General features: G+C 44.8%; 1 protein-coding gene across 1 annotated transcript; it reads right to left on the bottom strand.

Annotated features, from left to right (window-relative positions):
* Positions 1 to 5,112: 5,112 nt before the first annotated feature.
* On the bottom strand, positions 5,113 to 8,254 carry LOC116996036 (apolipoprotein L domain-containing protein 1-like). The gene is made up of 2 exons (XM_033059206.1): positions 8,017 to 8,254; positions 5,113 to 5,852 (listed from the first exon to the last, which is right to left on the bottom strand). The coding sequence occupies exon 2, from the start codon at positions 5,845 to 5,847 to the stop codon at positions 5,113 to 5,115; it is 735 nt and encodes a 244-aa protein (XP_032915097.1). The 5' UTR covers positions 5,848 to 5,852; positions 8,017 to 8,254.
* Between the last annotated feature and the right edge of the window lie 10,235 nt (positions 8,255 to 18,489).

Here is an 18,489-nt window from a genome sequence, read left to right as displayed (position 1 = left end):
AGGACAGAAAGTCTTTTGCCCCAGAACAATGCAGGCAACAGGGTGGAATTAATCAAAAGAATCCATTATCACCTCCTAAGCTCATATAGCCAAGAACATGCTATCAACAGACCTCACACTGGAACAATTTCTAAGGAATGCAGTCTTACATTTGTGTTTGTCTTTTCCTCCCCCGCCAAGAGAATCTTATTATGTGACAAAAGTCAAATGTTAGGACAGAGCAGACACTTAAAGTTTGTTCTCATTCTGTCACTATGTTGCTCCTTTCCTCCTTGAAAATGTTTTGGAAGGTTTTTAAAAAAATGAAAAAAAAAAAAAAACCCAAAACAAAAAACCAAACTATATTTCTAGAGGCAGAAATGTCTGTTAAATTCAGTAATTTTTTTTTTTTTTGTAATTCCAGAATGCTTACAGAAAGTCACTGTCATTTGGTTACTACTCACTTTGGAAATCTAATCAAAGAGCTGCCTGCTCACAACAAAGCAAATGATACACACTATGGAGGCATCTTCACTTTCAGTCACATACATACATACACACACTCTGAAGGTGTCTATCAGTAGCAGCACAATCCAAAACCTATTGGAAGCTGCCTGTGTATCCTTGAGTATTTCAGAACAAAATGATCAGTGCAGACTAGCAGTTCAAATAATTAATAAGAATTCTATTTAACACGGACTGTCAGAACCAAACAACAGGAGTGACCACTCCAGAACAGTGTTTGCACCCATTTGAAAGTTTGTGACTGCAGGCAGTGTTATAGGATAAACGAATATTCCAAGCTCCACCTGGAAAGGACACAGAATGAATACGAAAACTACTTCTAGGCAGAGATCCTCAACAGTTAAGAAGCTGGGACACACTCATGCCCCGATCCTTCCCACTCAGCCAAATTCATTCACACAGAGCTCCTGGAGCAGTCCCCAGTTCAGGATCATAGAAGAACACTGCTCACCTTGGAGAGCCACTGGAATAGCCTCAATTTGGATCTTTGTTGGCACCTTCCATCCCAACTGGTCACAAGCTTCACACAGGACATCTGTCACTCCCTGGACGTAAGTGACAAGAGAAAAGGGAAACAGACATCACCAAAAAGATCTAAATTAAACCACAGAGTTAAATTAAATACATGCTGCAGCAGAGCCAACTTGTCTGTAGCAGAGACAAACCCCCCAGGCCCTCAGTGCAACTCTCTGAAAGGGCAGGCTGCTCACAGTGACCCCCACTTCCATCAGCAACTTCACCGGATTGGTTCAAAACCTGTTAGAGATGACTGTCACAGGAAGGATACGGTCGGTTTTACCCTAGTTTAACTAGGAACTTCCCTCCCCACACACAGCTCTCTCCTCACCTCAGGGGTAACCCATGAACACAGAAAACAAAAAACACCACGTCAAGTTAAAACAACTCGAAGGCAGCGGCGGCAGGCTGCGGAGCGGCGATGGGAGCAGCCATGCCAACCGCAGCGGGGCCGAGTGCCCGCAGCTCCGGCCCGCAGCTCCCGCCCGCAGCTCCGCCGAGCCCGCACCGGGGCCCGCGGAGCGCCGCACGTGTCTGCCCGCGGCACACGGGCCGCCCGGGATCCCCGGCCTCATCCGCGCGGGGGAGCAGGACGCTGCTCCTCGGGACAGGGCAGCCGGCACCGGGGGCAGAAGCGGCTCCGGCCCAGCCTCACCAAGTCCTTGAAGCTCCGTGGCTCCTCCGCCGCCGGCTCCTGCTCCGGCTCCACCGCGGACCCGTCCTCCTCTCCTGCCGCCATCTTGGCCCGTCCTGTCCCGGTGCAGCGCAGAGCACTCTGGGAGCTGTAGTCCTCCTCGGGGCGCGACGGGATTTGTAGTTCCGGAGAAAGAGCGAACGGCGTGGGTGGGTTTTCCCTCAGTTCCGAGAGGTGCTGAGGGAAGGGAGAGCTGCGGATCTCCAGCTGCCTGTGCTGGGACACAGGGGACAGCCTGACAGCTGGGACAGCCCTGCAGTGGCTGTGGGAAACCCTGCCAGCCTGCCCGCCCGGCGGTAACAGCGAGCGGCCAGCCCCAGGCTTGCAGCTCAGTGCTTGATGCTGTTCCCAGTTTGTATCTTCTACAGCTGTGGAAGAGCAGGCAAAAGGAGCTGGCCAGGCACAAAAAGACAAGAATATGTATATCTTACATCCACGATGCATATAAAGGGCAAATTAAGTGCTTCGGATATGTTGGTAAGGAACATTTTGAAGCACTAGTGATAGAAGAGGGAAAAGAGCTGTCATTGTCCCGCGTTGTTTTCCTGTTTGATAATTGCTAGTATGAATTTTTGAAGCGCGAGAAATGCAAAATAAACGGAACTGTGCAACTGAAATCATGAAATGAGAGAGTACAGGATGAGAATAGACGCAAACACTCTCCTTGGCTGCTGCTGTTGTACTCAGGCCTGCAAGTGCTTGTTGAGAGGTGAAAATGGATATGCATTTAATGACCACCCAGGCAGTGTGGCATCAAAATATCTCCATGATGGAAGTTTCTGAGTCATTGGTTTCCATCTGGTCTGGGTGTAACCTCTCTGATCTATAGTACTGATGCTGATTGCATCAGGGAAACCTTGCAGCTAGGTGAGGTTCCTTTGTTTTAGGGAAAAGAAGGCTAACATATACAGGATGCTAGGGTTAGATGTTTGGGATTCAAAAGGATGGGATTCAAAAGGATGGCAGAGTTGGCTCCAGAATGAAACTCATGGCTCATTTCTGAGCAGACCTCCCTCTCTCTGGGAAAGCTGTCTGGGCGTGCTCTCAGTGGAAATGCTGATGTACTTCAGCATCTGTCCCTGGATTCCAAGCCTGGCATTTCCTCTGCTCCCAGAACAATAAGGAAAGTGAGAGGAAATACGAATGAACCCTCTGCGTGAGGGGAAAGAAGAGGAAACCTGGAACAATTCGGGCAGGAGTAAAAATGAAGCTGCTGCATCCCACTGTGCTCGGAGCAATGATAAATTAAAACAAAACAAACAAAACAAAAAAAACCCAACCAAAACCACCCTGTGTGGACGCTCATTGTTAACATATGTTTCAAAAATTACAGTAGTCTGAGCCATCAGCTTGCTGTATATCATTTCAGCTAAAGGTTAAGCCTGGCCAGCACGTAGACATGAACCCTGTAAGGGTCACTGGGATGCCTTGGGAAATGGAGTCAGGGATCTGACAGGAAGTCACTGCTTGTGATTCTTTATTGAACTCCTTGCCCATATAAAAAGGTGCTGTTTTAGTGGGGAGCAGGGTGGAGCAATTATTTTCTAGTGAAATTTCAGTTTGTGTAATTCCCTATTGCCAATAGATGTATTTGAATGAAAGTTTTCTCCTGTCCTAAACTGCTGTTGGGAGCATTCATGAATGATAAAATAAATATACAACTTCTAAGTAGTAATTCCTTTTTTGTGCTTTTCAGCACAGGACACTGCAGATTATACTGGATTTAGAAATTGTCGTTGCAGGGCTTTAAACTTGGCTTTTAAACAAATAAGTTCCTAGCATGTTACAGTTCAGTCTTAGCAGAGACAGGATGAGACCATCTACAGCAGATGAATTTTCATGCAGATACAATGTCAGATATTTCATAAGAGGTGCATAATGAGACAAGATGGACAATGTGGACAGCACATCACCTCCAGGTATGCAGAGAGACACTGATACAAAAGTGCTTCATATTCATTTATTTGAATCAGCAGTGCACTTGTTCATTTCTGGCAAACAGGCATGGGTTTCAAAAGAATTTCAGTCCCACTCTGGGGAACCAGAGCTTTTTTTTATTCTTCCTATGACATATTAAAACATGTTGATATCATGAAAAGAAGAGACTAAAAGGACAAGGATTCAAGCTTTGTGACATGGAGTGTTGCCCTCCCTAAAAACTTGCTCAGTGTTACAGAAGTACAGAGTAGGCTTTTCTGATCATGTGGATTTTTTGCCTCCACAGGGAAGTCTCCCTTACCCACTGAGGCGTACTTGTGGAGGCAGTTAGCTCTGCATTACCTCTTCTGGTTGCCTCAAGCTAGTTTCAGGGTCTCTTCCTTGTACCTCTTTCAGGTACTGACATGGTCCCCATCATCACCATACTTGGGCATTTCTCAGAGGGATGATCTCAGAAATATCCTTGTGAGGTAGGGAAGTGCTACTATCCCCATTTTTACACAGGGAACTGAGGTACTGATGGCTCAAAATCAAAAAGGGCATATTTAGCAAAGCAGTCACTTGAGACAGGGTCCCAGTCCTTGCTCCTGATTTGTAGGGGCTCTGCCACTGATCATCCCGCTCCTCTCTACACCTCTGGAGTATTAGTACCCACATATATTTCACTAATATGAAGCCTTCCCTGGGAAGCATTGCTAGGAGTCTGTGTAGTGCCACTTTCCATGAGTGCTGCCTCCCTCCTCACAGATGATCCACTGTGGGTCTCACAGGCTGCTTGGCTGCATGGAGGGTGGCACCTCCACCTCTCAGGTGTGCTCCCATCACAGCTCCAGCTCACACCAGTAACACCAACCTACTCTTCCCTTCTGGCTGCAGAGACACAACTGCTTCCTTCCACCAATGCCCTGAGGCAGACTCTGGTCCCAGGGTCACTTTTCTCTCTGTTTTGGCTCCCAAGATCTATTGTCACCGTTTGACTGTGTTTCACCTATTTTATAGTATCAGCATTCAGGTCATGCTTTCCTTTTCCTACAGGGATTTGCCCTCCCTCACAGCAAAATAACAGGTAACTTGCTCTCACATGCTACAGACTTCCTTTTACTCTGAAAACAACAGCTTTCCTTTGGAACAGAGGCCTCCTTTTAAAAAAATAATATATATATATATATACACTCTTAAATACAATATCACAACTTTAAAATCATTCTGTGTAAATAAATAGAATACAAACATCACAGTTCTCAGTCTGGAGAGGTTTCTTCAAAAGGGATATATTCTGGCCCTGCTATTTCACCCTGGGATGGTGAACTATTCATACAGTCTGTCATATCTGGAGCTGCTTCTTTCTACAGCCTTTCCAGATGTACCTTGGTAATGGGATTGTACTCTACTGGAAATTGGTCTCAGTTAATAATGGAATGTCTCCAAACCCAGGTTTAATGTAATACACCGAAACAGTTTCAGCTGCAAGGCCTCAGGCTCTCGGCAGTGCTTTTAGCACCCAAGCTGAGTCTCCTCGTACTGGGGGAAAGCTCTGTTCTGGACTCAAGAAGATCACAGACTTCATCCATTGCCCTGGTGCAGGTCTCAAGGTTGTCAGCCAGCTTCTGGATTTTGGCCTTCAGCACAGCCTGGCTTACTTTGGTGACCTCCTTTGTGCACTCCGGCACGAGGAGGCTGTGGGAGCCGCAGAAGACCATGAAGCAGACGGAGTTGTAGAGCGAGATGGACGCTCTCTTCTCTGACTGGCGCAGTGCAGGGTCACCCGGGCCCTGCCCCCGGCGGAGGAACTCCAGGCAGCCGAGTATTTCCCTCATCTGCTTCCGACAAGTCACTGCGATTTCCTGCACCTTCCTCAGCTCCCGGGAATTGCAGAGCACCAGGGAGAGGTCGGACGTGATGCTGACAGCGCCGCCGGCCGTGGCCAGGCCCAGCCCCACGGCCGAGGCCAGCAGAGAGGCTCCCAGCGTGGCGGGGCTCAGGGACAGCCCCAGGATGGCTGTGAGCGCTCCGGCAGCCGTCAGGGTGCTCCCGCCCACGTTGGCAACCAGGGACCTCGTGCGGAGCTGGTTGAGTTTGCGAGCTGCCTTGTGAAGGTGAGCGATTTGGCCGCGCAGCCTCCGCCTCTGGTCCAGCAGGGCGACGTGGAAGTGGTGCGTGGGGTCTGCTGGAAAGGCAGCACTGTTCCCCTCCATGGCTTCTGTCCAGAAAAAAAGGAAAGTCTGGGTTGGGATTTATGTCAAAAAACCCCCATGAGACATGCTCATCTTGGAGCACCATTTCAGGGATGGCATTGAGCCAAATTTTTGCAGCTTCACCCAGCTACAAGAAAGGTTTTCCATCTGTGCACACCTGCACACTCACATACCCATATGAATGTATACATTTAATTATGTATTTCATTGTAACTTTTAGACAGAGAAAGATTAAAATGTGTTTCTTAATCCCTGCAAAGACTAAAATATCCTAAGGACTGCAGTCAGAGGTGCGGTTACCATTATCTCTGAAGACACAAAATGTCTCTTCAAATCCTGGGGACAGAAATTCCCCTGAGTGACTCAGAAGAGTAATGCTGCCAGCGCTAATCTGTTGTCCCCCTGATGGAATTCAGAGGATTTGCACTATAGAAGAAAGGTCAGACTCCAAGGAGTCTTTTCCTTGGAGAAAGAGGCCTTTCTTTTTGCAAGAAAGGTCAGACTCCTAGGGGATGAAAGACACCACCCCAGGTTTTTGTTTAGGGGTGATTTCCTATTAAAGGAGGACAGAGGGAAGGCACTGAGTGGAGTCTATGTCTGGATTTTCCATATAGGAGGCAAGGAGTTTATTATTAATGCCTGGGATGGGTATTGTGAACATCCTTCCTTTCTTTAAGCTTCAGCAACTCAAGACCCTATAGCATTTTTTTTTCCCTATTGTAACCTGGTGTCAGTGTTTTAACAAAGATGGGAACTATTGTTCTGTGGTGCTTAGTCCAACCTGTGGTCATAAATACCCAGTTATAGTGGCAGGGAGGGCTGCAAACCTTGTTTAAAAGAGTCATGAAGGGCATGTCAGAAAAACAGGCCCATTTTTAGTGCACTGCAGTCCCTTGCAGATGGGGAAACAGGGGAAATACAGAGGCCTGTGAATAGAAAAGGCTTGAAAACTGCTGCCTCTGGAAAAACTGTCCAGGCAAGATAGCAGGAGAGCCTTTGCTTCTAGAAAATGAATCTTCAGTGTTTCTGTGCTAGACAATCTCTGTTTTCTGTCTCTGTTCCTTGCCGTAAGGGCAGAGAGAAATGTTCCAATAAACATTTTCAGGCTGCTCTAGAGCAGCAAAATGCTTTACAAAGGTAGCCAGCAAACTTAGCCCTGATTACAGGGAACCTGAGGCAACAGAGTTAGCAGGAGAGATGTAGCTGATTGTCTGCTGGAAGCAGAGTTTCTGTGCTTCCCAAAACTGCATCATGCACACAGCTGTGCTGCCTCTGCACCTAGCAAAGTCCAGCCATAGAGCTGAGAAACTGTTTGGAGCCGTAATGCCCTCACAGCCAAAAGGAGTCTGTAGCAGAAAGACCCTGTCACTAAGCCAATTTACTGCTGCAGGCACCTTTTCACTTCTAAGTGATCTGTACTGGGGGAACTGAAGGGGTCTGGTCCCTTATAAAGCTACACTACGTAGTTAGTGGGCCTTCATTCTACAGAATCCTCAGGTTTCAGAAGGAGAAAACTTTGTACCATAAATAGTGTTTCCATCTGGAAGTGTATTCATAAATAATTCTCACTGCTATCTTTCCCCCTTCTGTTGGCTTGTCCTAATCCATCTCACACAGATCCTTTAAGACACCCCCTATGCCCTTCAGAAAATGCCCCCAGTCTCTCTTGGTGTCATTGGGTCATTTGAATCACTTAGTATATTGTGCTTCTCTCAGCTGGAGTCTGTGTCCTATTATTTTTACACTAGAATTAGAAATAAAGCTGGAAGCACAAGGACTTACACTGATCTAAATGGATACCAGCATTGAAATGAACGATGAGCATATCACCAATAACTGAACAACAGATCAATATGATGATCATTAAATATGCCAATTCCTGTAGCCTTTTAACAATTTGTTCTGAGGATTTAATTGCTGAGAACTGTCTCAGGTAATAACAGCGACTATCTCACTGAATTATTAGAGCAATCATTCAATATATACATCCCAGGTAGGGATGCAAGTCTTGTGATAATGATTGATACCTGCACAAAAGAAAAGAAATCCAACTCCTGCTCTTAGAGAAAAATCTCCCCAACAATAAAGGTATACATTAGTCCAAAACCTGCAAACACTTCCCTAATACAATACTCACAGATGCTCCAAAAATTACTGGTTCAAACTTACCTTCAGTTTCCAGCCAGGCTCCCAGAAGACAAATTTTGATCTGTTTCTGGAGGAGACCAATTTATAGCTCCTGCGGGCCAATTGCTGCGATGGGAATGCTTTGCCTCATACTGGGAGTTTGCCATTTCCTGTTCTCTCTTGTGCAGAAGGATGTGACACACTGGAAAGTGACCTGTGGGACAGAGAGCACACATCATGTTCAGGAAACGATCCCTGCGAATGAACATTGTGTGTTCGCTTTTCCTGAAGTGTGGGGTGAAAAAAGAGTTTAAAAATCGCAGCCTATTCCTGGCTCTGAGGTAGTGCAGACATTCCCTGCAGGGAACAGTTGCCTTTCCTTTCCCTGAAATAGCAACTGACTTTACTCTGTGCTGGAGCCACCAATTGCTTGATGACTTAAGTTTCCCTCCACTACACATCTAGAGCCAGGGGAGCTATTGGCCAGCCAACTGCTCCATTCAAGGCCAGTGCACTTTTTAAAATCCCAGCTCTTTGGGAAAATCCATAAAAGGGAAGCAGCTCCACGGCAAGATCACTGCTCTGAATTCCCATCCCTTCTCCTTCCTAATACATAAAAACATGCTGCAAAAGGAGTGATCAACCTGTGGTTTTACTGTTTCTTAACCATAGACACCACAGTGGTTGAGAAACAGCCCTCTTGTTTTCCTGAAGTACCTGCCCAGCAATCAATAAGAAAGAATCATTTGGATAAGAAAGAAAGGATCATTTGGATCCCGTTTTGCTGCTTGCTATTGCCTGGCAGTTGTGCCATACAGATGTGGCCAGAGGGAAGAGGGGATGAAGGTGTTGGGGTGGAACAGCCTAAGTGTCACTCCTGGTGCTGCCTTCCATGCTGAAACAGGGCCAGTTTAAATCAAAGATTCTTTTGATGTGATCAGGAAAAATAACATTTTTGATGGCACTCAGTGGTAGTCCAAAGTGACGTGTCTTTATGGGCCACAGGGCCTGTGATCCTGGGGACATTTATTTCGAGCAGCTCTGCTTGAAGATGGGACATCTACTTTCTTGTTTGGTGGATTCCTGCTATTCAGGACTATTTGTTGACAGGGAAGCTCTGATTTTGCCCCTGACCCATCTAATCTGAAAGCTATCTAGCTGTCACTGAGTTGTGAGGCTTTCATGTTGAACTTGTGGGATGCCTAGCCACAAAAATTGCTGGAGCTGACCTTAAAAAGGGCCAAGACTGAGAAGCAGCAGGCAGGGAGAGGAGAAGGCTAGGATTATTCATTTCAGTGGCAAGTTAGTTTTCAGTTATGTTCAGATAGGTGTGAAATAGTACATCAGATGTTTTTTTCAGGGGTGGGACCTACAGGAGATGAAACATGAATGAAAAAATAAATAGCATGGAAGAGTTATTTCAACCTGTTGCAGACATGAAAAGAGAAAACACCATTTTGAAGATGCCTAAATATGCAGTCCTGGTCTGTTACAATTTGTACATACTGCACGTTAACAGGAAGGTGAGCTTTGACACTGAAGGAAACTGTACTTTAGCCCTTCCCTTTGTTTTAGCAAGCATAGGCTTGAATTGGAGCCCATCTGCCTTGGCAAGGGTTTGCAGTTGATAGAGAGTTCTTTTCTCACACTCCCAAATAGAATAGGGCACTTTTTTCCCATGCAACTGCATCTGTGATCGAATTTGTGGCTTCAGATATGTTCTTGTTAGGACAGTGAGTTTTGGTAAAAGTGAAATAAAAAAGAAAAGGAAAAAAAGAGTCTAGAATGAGCTTCAAATGATGACACAGTTTTGGATGCTTTCCTTCCTTTCCCAGTTCTCTTCTTTTTAATACACTCAGCTGCAAAATATTGTCAGAAACTCCTGCAATGCTCAGTCTGTGGGCAAGGACCTGATTAGGGTGCAGAAGAGACAATTCATGCCCACTGAAAGATGTGCACATCACTGAAGAGGAGATGTTGGTTTCAGCCGAGGATGGTTTTTCAGAGGAATCACCCCTGGACTTCTTCGCCATTTAAAGAGAATGTTTCTCCATAATCCACCCCTATAATAAGGTGCATACCCAGAAAGTATGGACTTCACATGAGGAGCTAGAGATGTCAATGTGATCTTAGAAAAGAGATGTGTACTATAAAAATAAACATTATTTCCTAAGGAGTGAACCTACCACAGCATTTTGCTGTCTGTTCTTGTCCCTGCTGACACTCTCACAAACATCCCTCTGGTGAGAGTGCTGGTCTCTCCAACTGATAGCTGGAAAGACCCACTCCAGCAAAGGTGAGCAGGTGGGAATGGGAGCTGGATGGGAGAAAAGTGTCTTCTCTCAGCACCTGCCAAGGAGTGAAAGGCTTCTAGTGCCATTAGTGCACTTACCCAGGTGTAAGTACATCTGCTGGGTCACCAAGTAGGTTCCAGGAGCCTGCTTGGAGCGAATCTTGGCTTACCAGGGATCTCCAGATGTGTGGAGTAGGTCTGACCTTCACTGGGCAGTTCTGCAAGTTCCTGGAGGACTTTCACCCAGCCCCTCTGCTGCTGCTGCTGCCTCTGCTGGTGACCTGCAAAGTGCTTGGGCTTGATGGTGGAAGGGGCAGAGCAGGTGTTTCACAATGACCCTGGCCAAAAATGGTACCTCTGCTCCACCCTTTCCCATCTAGCCACATCCTCTTGAAATGCCTGAGGGCAGTTTTTGGGAGCAGGTGACCAGAAAAGGGAAGGAAGGATGTTTTATTGCCTCATCTCTCTTCCTTTCAGAGGATTTTGGCAGCAAGGACTGGTCTTTATGCTCCCGGTCCCTCCAGCAGAATGGATATATGGCAGAAGTGTTTGATCTGAAGCTGTTTGCAGCTACTGTGAATGCAAATGTGTAACACTTGAAGCTGGAGTTTCAAGCATACACCTCCTTTACTAACATTACTTTGATGAAATAACTGAGAAAAATTGAGTAAATTTACATTTACAAACTATCTTTTTAACAGGACATTTCTGCCATGCTGGTGCTTTCAACCTTAACTGTTGGACCCTGGAGCTAAAAGCTGTCTTGTTTTCTTTTATTTTCTTTTGCAGTTGCATCAAAGACAAATCTTAACTTTTCACAGCAAGATATTAATTCAGAATTAGTGGAAACTAGAATAGGCCAACACTACAACAAAGAAAGCAAATTGGAACAAAAGGGGTGCATCAGCTTTCAGTAACCTTACCAGTAGATCCAAATTAATTTTTTGAAAGCATTCCAGAATGCCACAGGCTGGTCTGTGTTCTAGTCACTGGTGAATATGGGACTACAGCTGGGTGTGGAGAAAACTGCAAAGAGCAGAGCAGGGTGGGGGGAACAGGAAATGGGATGAGAACACCTCCTGTTAGTTCCATTTAAGCAGAAAATTAGTCAAGCACACTGACTGTGCCTGCTTTGTGAACAAGCATTCATGTAACAAAAGTACCATCCAAAATTGCCTTGTCAAAACCCTGTTGGCAGTGTTTGCAGAGATCAAGCATTTATTTGGATGCAGAGAATGAATTTCTGCAATGTATTTAAACAGGCCTGCTTACACTGCCTTTTGCCAGCTTTAATTCCATGTTTCAGTGCAAGCTGTGTGGCATAAGACTGGCTCTGACACAGGAAGGAGCAGCAACCACTCAGCCCATGAGCCTCCAGCCCTGGCCATGGCACAGCTGAACGTATTTCAGTGCAGCCACACAGCTTCTGCTGAGACCAGTGCTGCTGGGGGCCTTTTCTCTGCTCACCTTCTTAGCAGTGGCAGCAGCAGCACCACACCAGGGCAAGTCAGGCTACCCATTCCCTCCAGGACTGCAGAAAATAGAGAATTGTTAACATATTTCCAGAACTGCAAAGAAACCTATTAAGTTGGTAAAAAGTAGAAGTTAGCTAGCCTGGTTTATTGTGTCTCTTTTCCAATGGACTTCTTGATGCCTGAGTTCACAAGGCAATGTTTCTCTTGAAAGAAAGGAGTCTGGATTCTTCTCACCTAAAAATTTACTAATTTTTTGAAACTTTCAAGAAGTCAGTGTCTTTGAAATCTTAACTGCTTTGTCAAATTCTGGCTGAGGTTGCCCAGAAACCTCAAAAGTTACTCATTACATTGACTAACCCTCCCGTCTGGCACAATAGAAACATGACAGAGACACAGAGACCTAAAGAAGTCCAGGAAAAGTTAAAAACTGTTACCCTGAACTTCAGATAGAGATGCATCTCACCTAATTTCAGCCCTCTTTAGAGGTTCATATGCAGTGAGTTTATTCACACTCTGAAGCTCCCTCTAGAGCCAGGAGAAGAAAGATTCATCCCCAAAAACTCGATCAGTCCATCTCTTCCTGGCACCTGCTCTATAATATGTGATAAATTTTAGACAGCAATTATTTATCCCTTTCCTGCCTTGTTTGATGTCCCACAGCTTTGCTTGGTTTATGTTTAAATTTCAAATATCCTGTCCCACAGGCACTGCTGTGGGCCAGAGAGGGTCCCTTAAACCTGCCCTTGCTGTCCTGCAGTGTGAGCAGGAGATGCAGTTGTGGAAGGCTGGGTGGCAGTGTGAATCCCTGCCTGTCCCCTCCTATAACAGGCCTTCTCACCATGGATTTTTCAGGTACCTTTGGACTCTGCTGACACCAGCAAGACTTGGGAGCACTTCTGAACTACAGAACACTTGCATGAGAGGGGTGGGTCTCATACAGATCCAAAGAGAACTGGGCATCTGGCTATGAGCATGCAGTGTGGCCTTCTGTGCCTCCCAAATATTTGTCATACAAGGTGCCACTGCTTGCATCCATACCTAATTCAGTATTCAGCAGGAGATATATATATGTGGCTGTTGGGATGGTCTTTATGTCCATCATGAATCAAGTCACTGTATTTGACAAACCTGCTTTGAAGAGTGTTTGTGGACTTTAAGGACAAATTGCATTCTTGATACTGAGATCAGATTTTGACTATCTCTTGTAGTATCTTGGAGTATCCTCCCCTCTAGACTGGATATTATTTTACATTTGCAGCACATCAGACATCTAGTGATTGTTCAGAGCAGATGACAACATTTTGTAGTGAGCTGGTATAAATGTTTTCACACTTGAAGCAGCTCTGAAGATGTGGAGAACTGAGACTGGGGAGAAAGGGTGAATATGTTCTCTTCCTGTCAGCACTTGAACCTGGTACAGTCAGGGAGCTGTATTGGATGTCAAAAAGCAAGTATGTTGGTGTACTTTGTGCCTCTTTACAGTGATGTCTGAGGATGAGCATCCTTCTTCCTTTAGCTTTAGTGCACACCAATCCTTGCACCTGAAACACTTCCTTCCTCAGCCATTCTGTGGGCAGGTCTTCTCACAGTGGGTGGTCATGAGGGAGCCTAGAAAACAGTAGTCTCTTTCCCTAAAACCTGATCCTCAGTAGGAATCTTTTCCTCCATAGCATGGTAGATTGAAAGTAGGCACTGATGATCAGGCCACCTACTTCTCACCACCTTTTATATTTCGGGAAGCATATGGTGGCTGATGCATTTCCTGATGTATACTCAAAAATTGTATCAGTTTGGATCCTGGACCTCAGATTATCAACATGGAGCTACAGACAATTCACTTCCTTGCTGTTCTGCAGCATTTTCAGAGAACTTAGGACATTTCTGTTCTCACCTGATATGTAGGAAAACAGAGGCAGGGAGGAAGCCAATGGTTTGCTCATTGCCTCCTGGGCAGAACAAATAGTGAATGTAGGTAGCCTTAGTTTCAGATGAATGTTTGCTCCCTGAAGCTACCCTCTGACCTGGCATAGCTTTTATAACACTGATCAGGTCATGATTTTAAATTCTCTTGTTCTGGGTCTTTTCAAGACTGGTGGTTGAGACTTTCCCATGTTTAAGGGTATATCATACTGCATTCTTCTCTTTGTATTCCTTGGAAAATAAAAGGTTTCTGTAAGCCAACAATAATCTTTCCCTTGTAAGACTTCTGGAACAAAATGTCTTCCTTTTTATTTTTTATTATTAATAATATGGAAGTGATTGGACAGCTCTCATAGAATCCTCATTTCAATAGGTGTCAGCAATGAGGAAAGAATATTGCTTCATGTAGGTAATTAAAATAAAAATACCTTAGAATCTGTTGATCAAAACTGCCAGAGGAATTGGTAGAAAAGGAACAAGAGACACAGATGTATTTAGGATCCCACAGCTAAACACTTTATATAACAGACCATACATATGCTGAAAAATAAGGTGGTGAAACAACCCACCAGAAGTATTCCTCCTCCTCTAGCTCTTTTCTGAAGATGCCTGCTTGCCCAAATTCATGTGTTCCGCCTGTCTTCACAGGTGCAGTGATACCAGCAGCTACTTTTGCTCTTAGCTCAGGGCAGCATTTCAGCTGCTGGGTATTTAAACCAAACTGCTCCTTTCCTTTGCTGGTTCTGCATCCCAGTGTCCTCTAGGAAAAGTGCAGGAACATTATCTTCAATCCCCACCCTCCAGCAACACAGGGCCAGGAGAGGGGACAATCTTCTCCCTGAAGGATTCTTGTCCACCTCTTCTGAGGCATTATGAGCTTATTTTTATGAGGTGTGTAATGGTTTCGAAATCAAAACCAGTGAGAGACTCCAAGTCAGAAGTACAATTTAATAGGAAAAAAGGGACAAATAAAGTACATGCAATAGTACAAAAGCAAAACCACTGACAGAGTCAGAACACAGCCTGATACCCGCTAGTTAGGGTGGTGGTAGCAGTCCAGATGAAGTGGTCTTGTTGAGGTAGTGATCCTGTAGAAAGGTGTGGTAGCTCTTGTCCTCTGGAAACCAGCGGGTAAGGGCTGCCTTGGTGTTCCAAATCTCAGTTTTTGTCTAGGTAGGAAATGTTTGGCTCCTCCCTCTGGGTGGAGCATCTCCCAACAGAATGATGTAATTTTATCAGTCATGCAGTGGGACTCAATGGCCCATTAACAAAAGATATCTTCCTGGAGGAAGGATGGGTCATGGGAAAGATAAAGAACACTGCCCCACGTGGTTTTAACAGATGACTCTTTAGCAGAGGATATATCCCACAGAGATAGAAATCACTGCCCCACCTGGTTTCAGCAGATGGTGATAGAATCCATACTTTTGGGCATATCTTTACATTGTAACCTAGGACAAGGTGGATGTCATCTTCCTGGCTTCTCTGCAGAAAGTGGAGGAGCTGAAGGTTGTTGTTCTCTGCTTGACCAGGGTGGGCACCAGTGGGGGAGCAGGTGAACTCCAAGGGCTGCAGTCAGCCAGAAGTTTAAGACCAGCATCCCCAGAGGAAATAAAGCTGCCTAAGTGATGTGAATGTCATGGTTCAGAGTGGAATGGCAAAAGATGCCAGTCCCCATCAGGAGCTGATAGGGAGATTGTACATTGCCACCCAAACCAAAACTGTGGGTCAGAATTTTCTCCAGATAGCAGCTGAAAAGTGGAACAAACTGTTCTTTCTACTGTCCCCTCTGGGTTTTGCATGGGATGGAAATGCTATTCTTTTAGAAGGACATTTTGGAAACTGAAACTGGCTGCTCTTAGTCCAAAGCCTCTTGAGATGTTTCCTTGTGAGGGTGCTGAAATGAAGTTGAAAGGATATTACAGATGCAACTGACTTCTCTGGACCCTAGAAAGGAACAGCCAATCCATTCCCACATTTTTATGTGTTTGATGGCAAAGAGCTGGGAATCACCAAACTGAGGTGCAAGAGCTGTTGCTCCCAGCTGTCCTGAAGCTAAACCTGGTGACTACATCCAGTGTCAATGAAAAGTGCAAGTGGCAATAGAGTTTTGTTATAAGTGAAATCTGCTTCTCTCTCCACTAGGACTGCAACCAAACATCTGCATGCAACTTGGCCAAAAGTGCTCCCTGTTGTCTGGATCTGGACAGCTGCTGAACCAGCAGTTTTGAGTGCTTTTTAGAGTCCCTACTTCACCAAGGAGGGGCACTGTCAGGGCACCAGCAGCCCTGCCTGTCCCTGCCCAGCATTTCCTGGGGCTCCCCCAACCCTGTTCTGGTCCCAGGGGCCCATTCCAGCCCCCCCAGAGTCATCAGCCCCTACCCAGCAACACAGAAATAGGGCAGTCTCAAGTTCCCCACAGCCCTGCCTGGCCATGGTCCCACTGCCCCAGGGAGGTACCCAATGCCCAGAGCTGGGGCTGAGCCCAGAACCCCTCTCCAGGCCTGATCCTGATCCCACCTGCAGAGTGAGTTCTTGGCCTTGCCTATATTCTGGCTATTTTTCTCTTTTTATTTTTTCCCCTGTATGAAATTAGATGAATCATCTCTGAACCATTTTTCTGCTGACAGGAAATGTTGAGAATTAACACCTAGAGCTGGGCCTCAGCAGGAGAAGAGTAGAAAACATTAATCAGACTTAAATAGGAGGATCCAAACAACTGTGTTTTTGAGAACTGTGAATAACTTTCAGTTCTCCTATCTCCAAACCAGAGATGGGCTTTACATATTTGGGAAAGTCATGGTAATGTAAAATGGAGTGCAGTTAGGTTTCATGTGGCAAAGTCATAAGGAAGCAGAGGAATAGGAGAAAGAGTTCAAGAAGAATTGTCCTCAGTATGAGTACAAACAGCTGAACACTGGACCTGTGTAAGGTCCTCCTCCTAGCGCTTTTAATGTCATCCATGGTGGCCGCTCAGCTTTGTTCCCTAAAGCCAAATATCTCAAAAGGGACATGCAATCATTGAAAAGAACATGCAATAATTGGAAAGCTAGCCTGATTTTACATTTTTTTTAATCTGACTAGCAAGCACTAAGTTTGGTTTGGATTACTATATATTTTTGCAAGTGAATAGGCATTTATTACTGGTTATAATAATCTATATACTTTCCATGTTGTCTGGAAGTGCTCTAAGGGGCTATCAGATCTGATCTCTTGCAGTTGGAGCTGGCTCTCATTGATAGAGCCTGCAAAAAATAAATTGTTCTGTAGGATTTGCTGGCAGATTCTTGTTACTGTACCAGAGATCTCTGTCCATAGTGTCAATGCATGCAGAGACCAACAGCCTGGAATACCACTGAAATCCTGTTCTGGATTTTACCTCTTCTAAGGTGAGGTAGCAAAGCTGGCTGTAATTGTGATGGTAAATGCATAAAAGGGAGGGACAGAGAATCTCTCCCAGTAAGGATCCTTCCTATCTGTTCTTTTTTCTGTCTGCATTTCAGGGAAATATGTACTACTACACATATCTTAAGTGAGTTCAGTCATGACTACAGATCTCCGGTGCACAACTTCAGGTTTTTGTGTGGTAATCACACAAGAAACAGCAGGTTTTGGGGGAGGACAGTGAACCATGAACCAGAGTCTTTGTATATTTACTACTCTATTAGGTGATGCTGTATTCATATCTCCTTGTAGGTCTTGATTATTCTCTTATACTTCTGCATCTTATTGACACTCTCTGCCTCATCATAACATCATAATTCCTCAGCTAGGGGACCTCAGTGGCAAGGAGGAGTTAGAAAACATAAATGTGATGTGAGAAAAATATGTTTATATTTCTAATGTATTTTTTACCATAATTATACAAGAAAATGTAAAAGTGCCTATATGAGGTGTTTTTTTGGTTTTTTGGGGTTTTTTTAAATCAGACTTTGTGAATTAATTGAAGATGAAGAGTCTTCCAAAATCTTCAAGAGGTTCATTTTACTGTCTTTTAGTGGAATGAAATAGAGGAGTGAGGTGGTATTTTTTCACTCACAGATTTTTCATCTTGTAGAAAAAGGAAGTTGATCATAACTGGTCAGCATCATATCCAAACTACTCAAGTGCAGTTTGTTTACATGAGGTGTAAATGCTGCAATCTGACACTGCTAAACTATTGATGGCCATTAAACTTCAAACTAAACGAATTAGGAACTCCTGACAGAGACACAAAACTATTCCCAATGTTGTAGCTGGTCAGAATTCATGTGTGCTAATGGGGCAGTCACCACAATGTGGATAAAGAGCTTTGCCTCACTTTGTGCTGCAGCCAAAGCTTTTATGTATGGAAACTGCTGTGACATGATCTGCAACACGGAAAAAGAGTAGGGAGAAAAAAATTGTGATTTTTCTTTCAGCTTCAGATCAAAATACAAATAGAATAGTGCTCTCACATCTCTTGCAGACTCAAGCTCTGTCAATTTTCCCCCCCATATTAGTGAGTCATATGGACAGATTTTACAGATTTAGCACTCTGTGCTCTATTTAGAGTGTGGTCCGTTTCTGTGCACTAGAGACTTACATGAAGCTGTGTGGTGTAACATAAACTTTTTAATCTATGGTCGTCAGGCCCAAAATATTCCACTAATACTGGAGAGCCCTTTGTTACATTAACAATAGGAAAGTATTTCAAAGAGCATAGCCCATTCTGAGGGGGATAAAGTATATACTGTCTAATGCTTCATGCATAGAAAACTGTATGTTCGGAAATACAGGGAAAAAAATATACCTGAGAGTTTCACAGTAGCCAGAGGGATAAACCTCGATAGAAGCAACAGCACAGCT

Source organism: Catharus ustulatus, chromosome 4 (assembly GCF_009819885.2).
Source record: "Catharus ustulatus isolate bCatUst1 chromosome 4, bCatUst1.pri.v2, whole genome shotgun sequence".
Classification (NCBI taxonomy): domain Eukaryota; kingdom Metazoa; phylum Chordata; class Aves; order Passeriformes; family Turdidae; genus Catharus; species Catharus ustulatus.
This window is presented reverse-complemented; position numbering and strand designations above follow the sequence as displayed.

Bases quoted from the DNA above. Each gene is read 5' to 3' on its own strand.
- LOC116996036 (XM_033059206.1), bottom strand. From the start codon at position 5,847: ATGGAGGGGAACAGTGCTGCCTTTCCAGCAGACCCCACGCACCACTTC.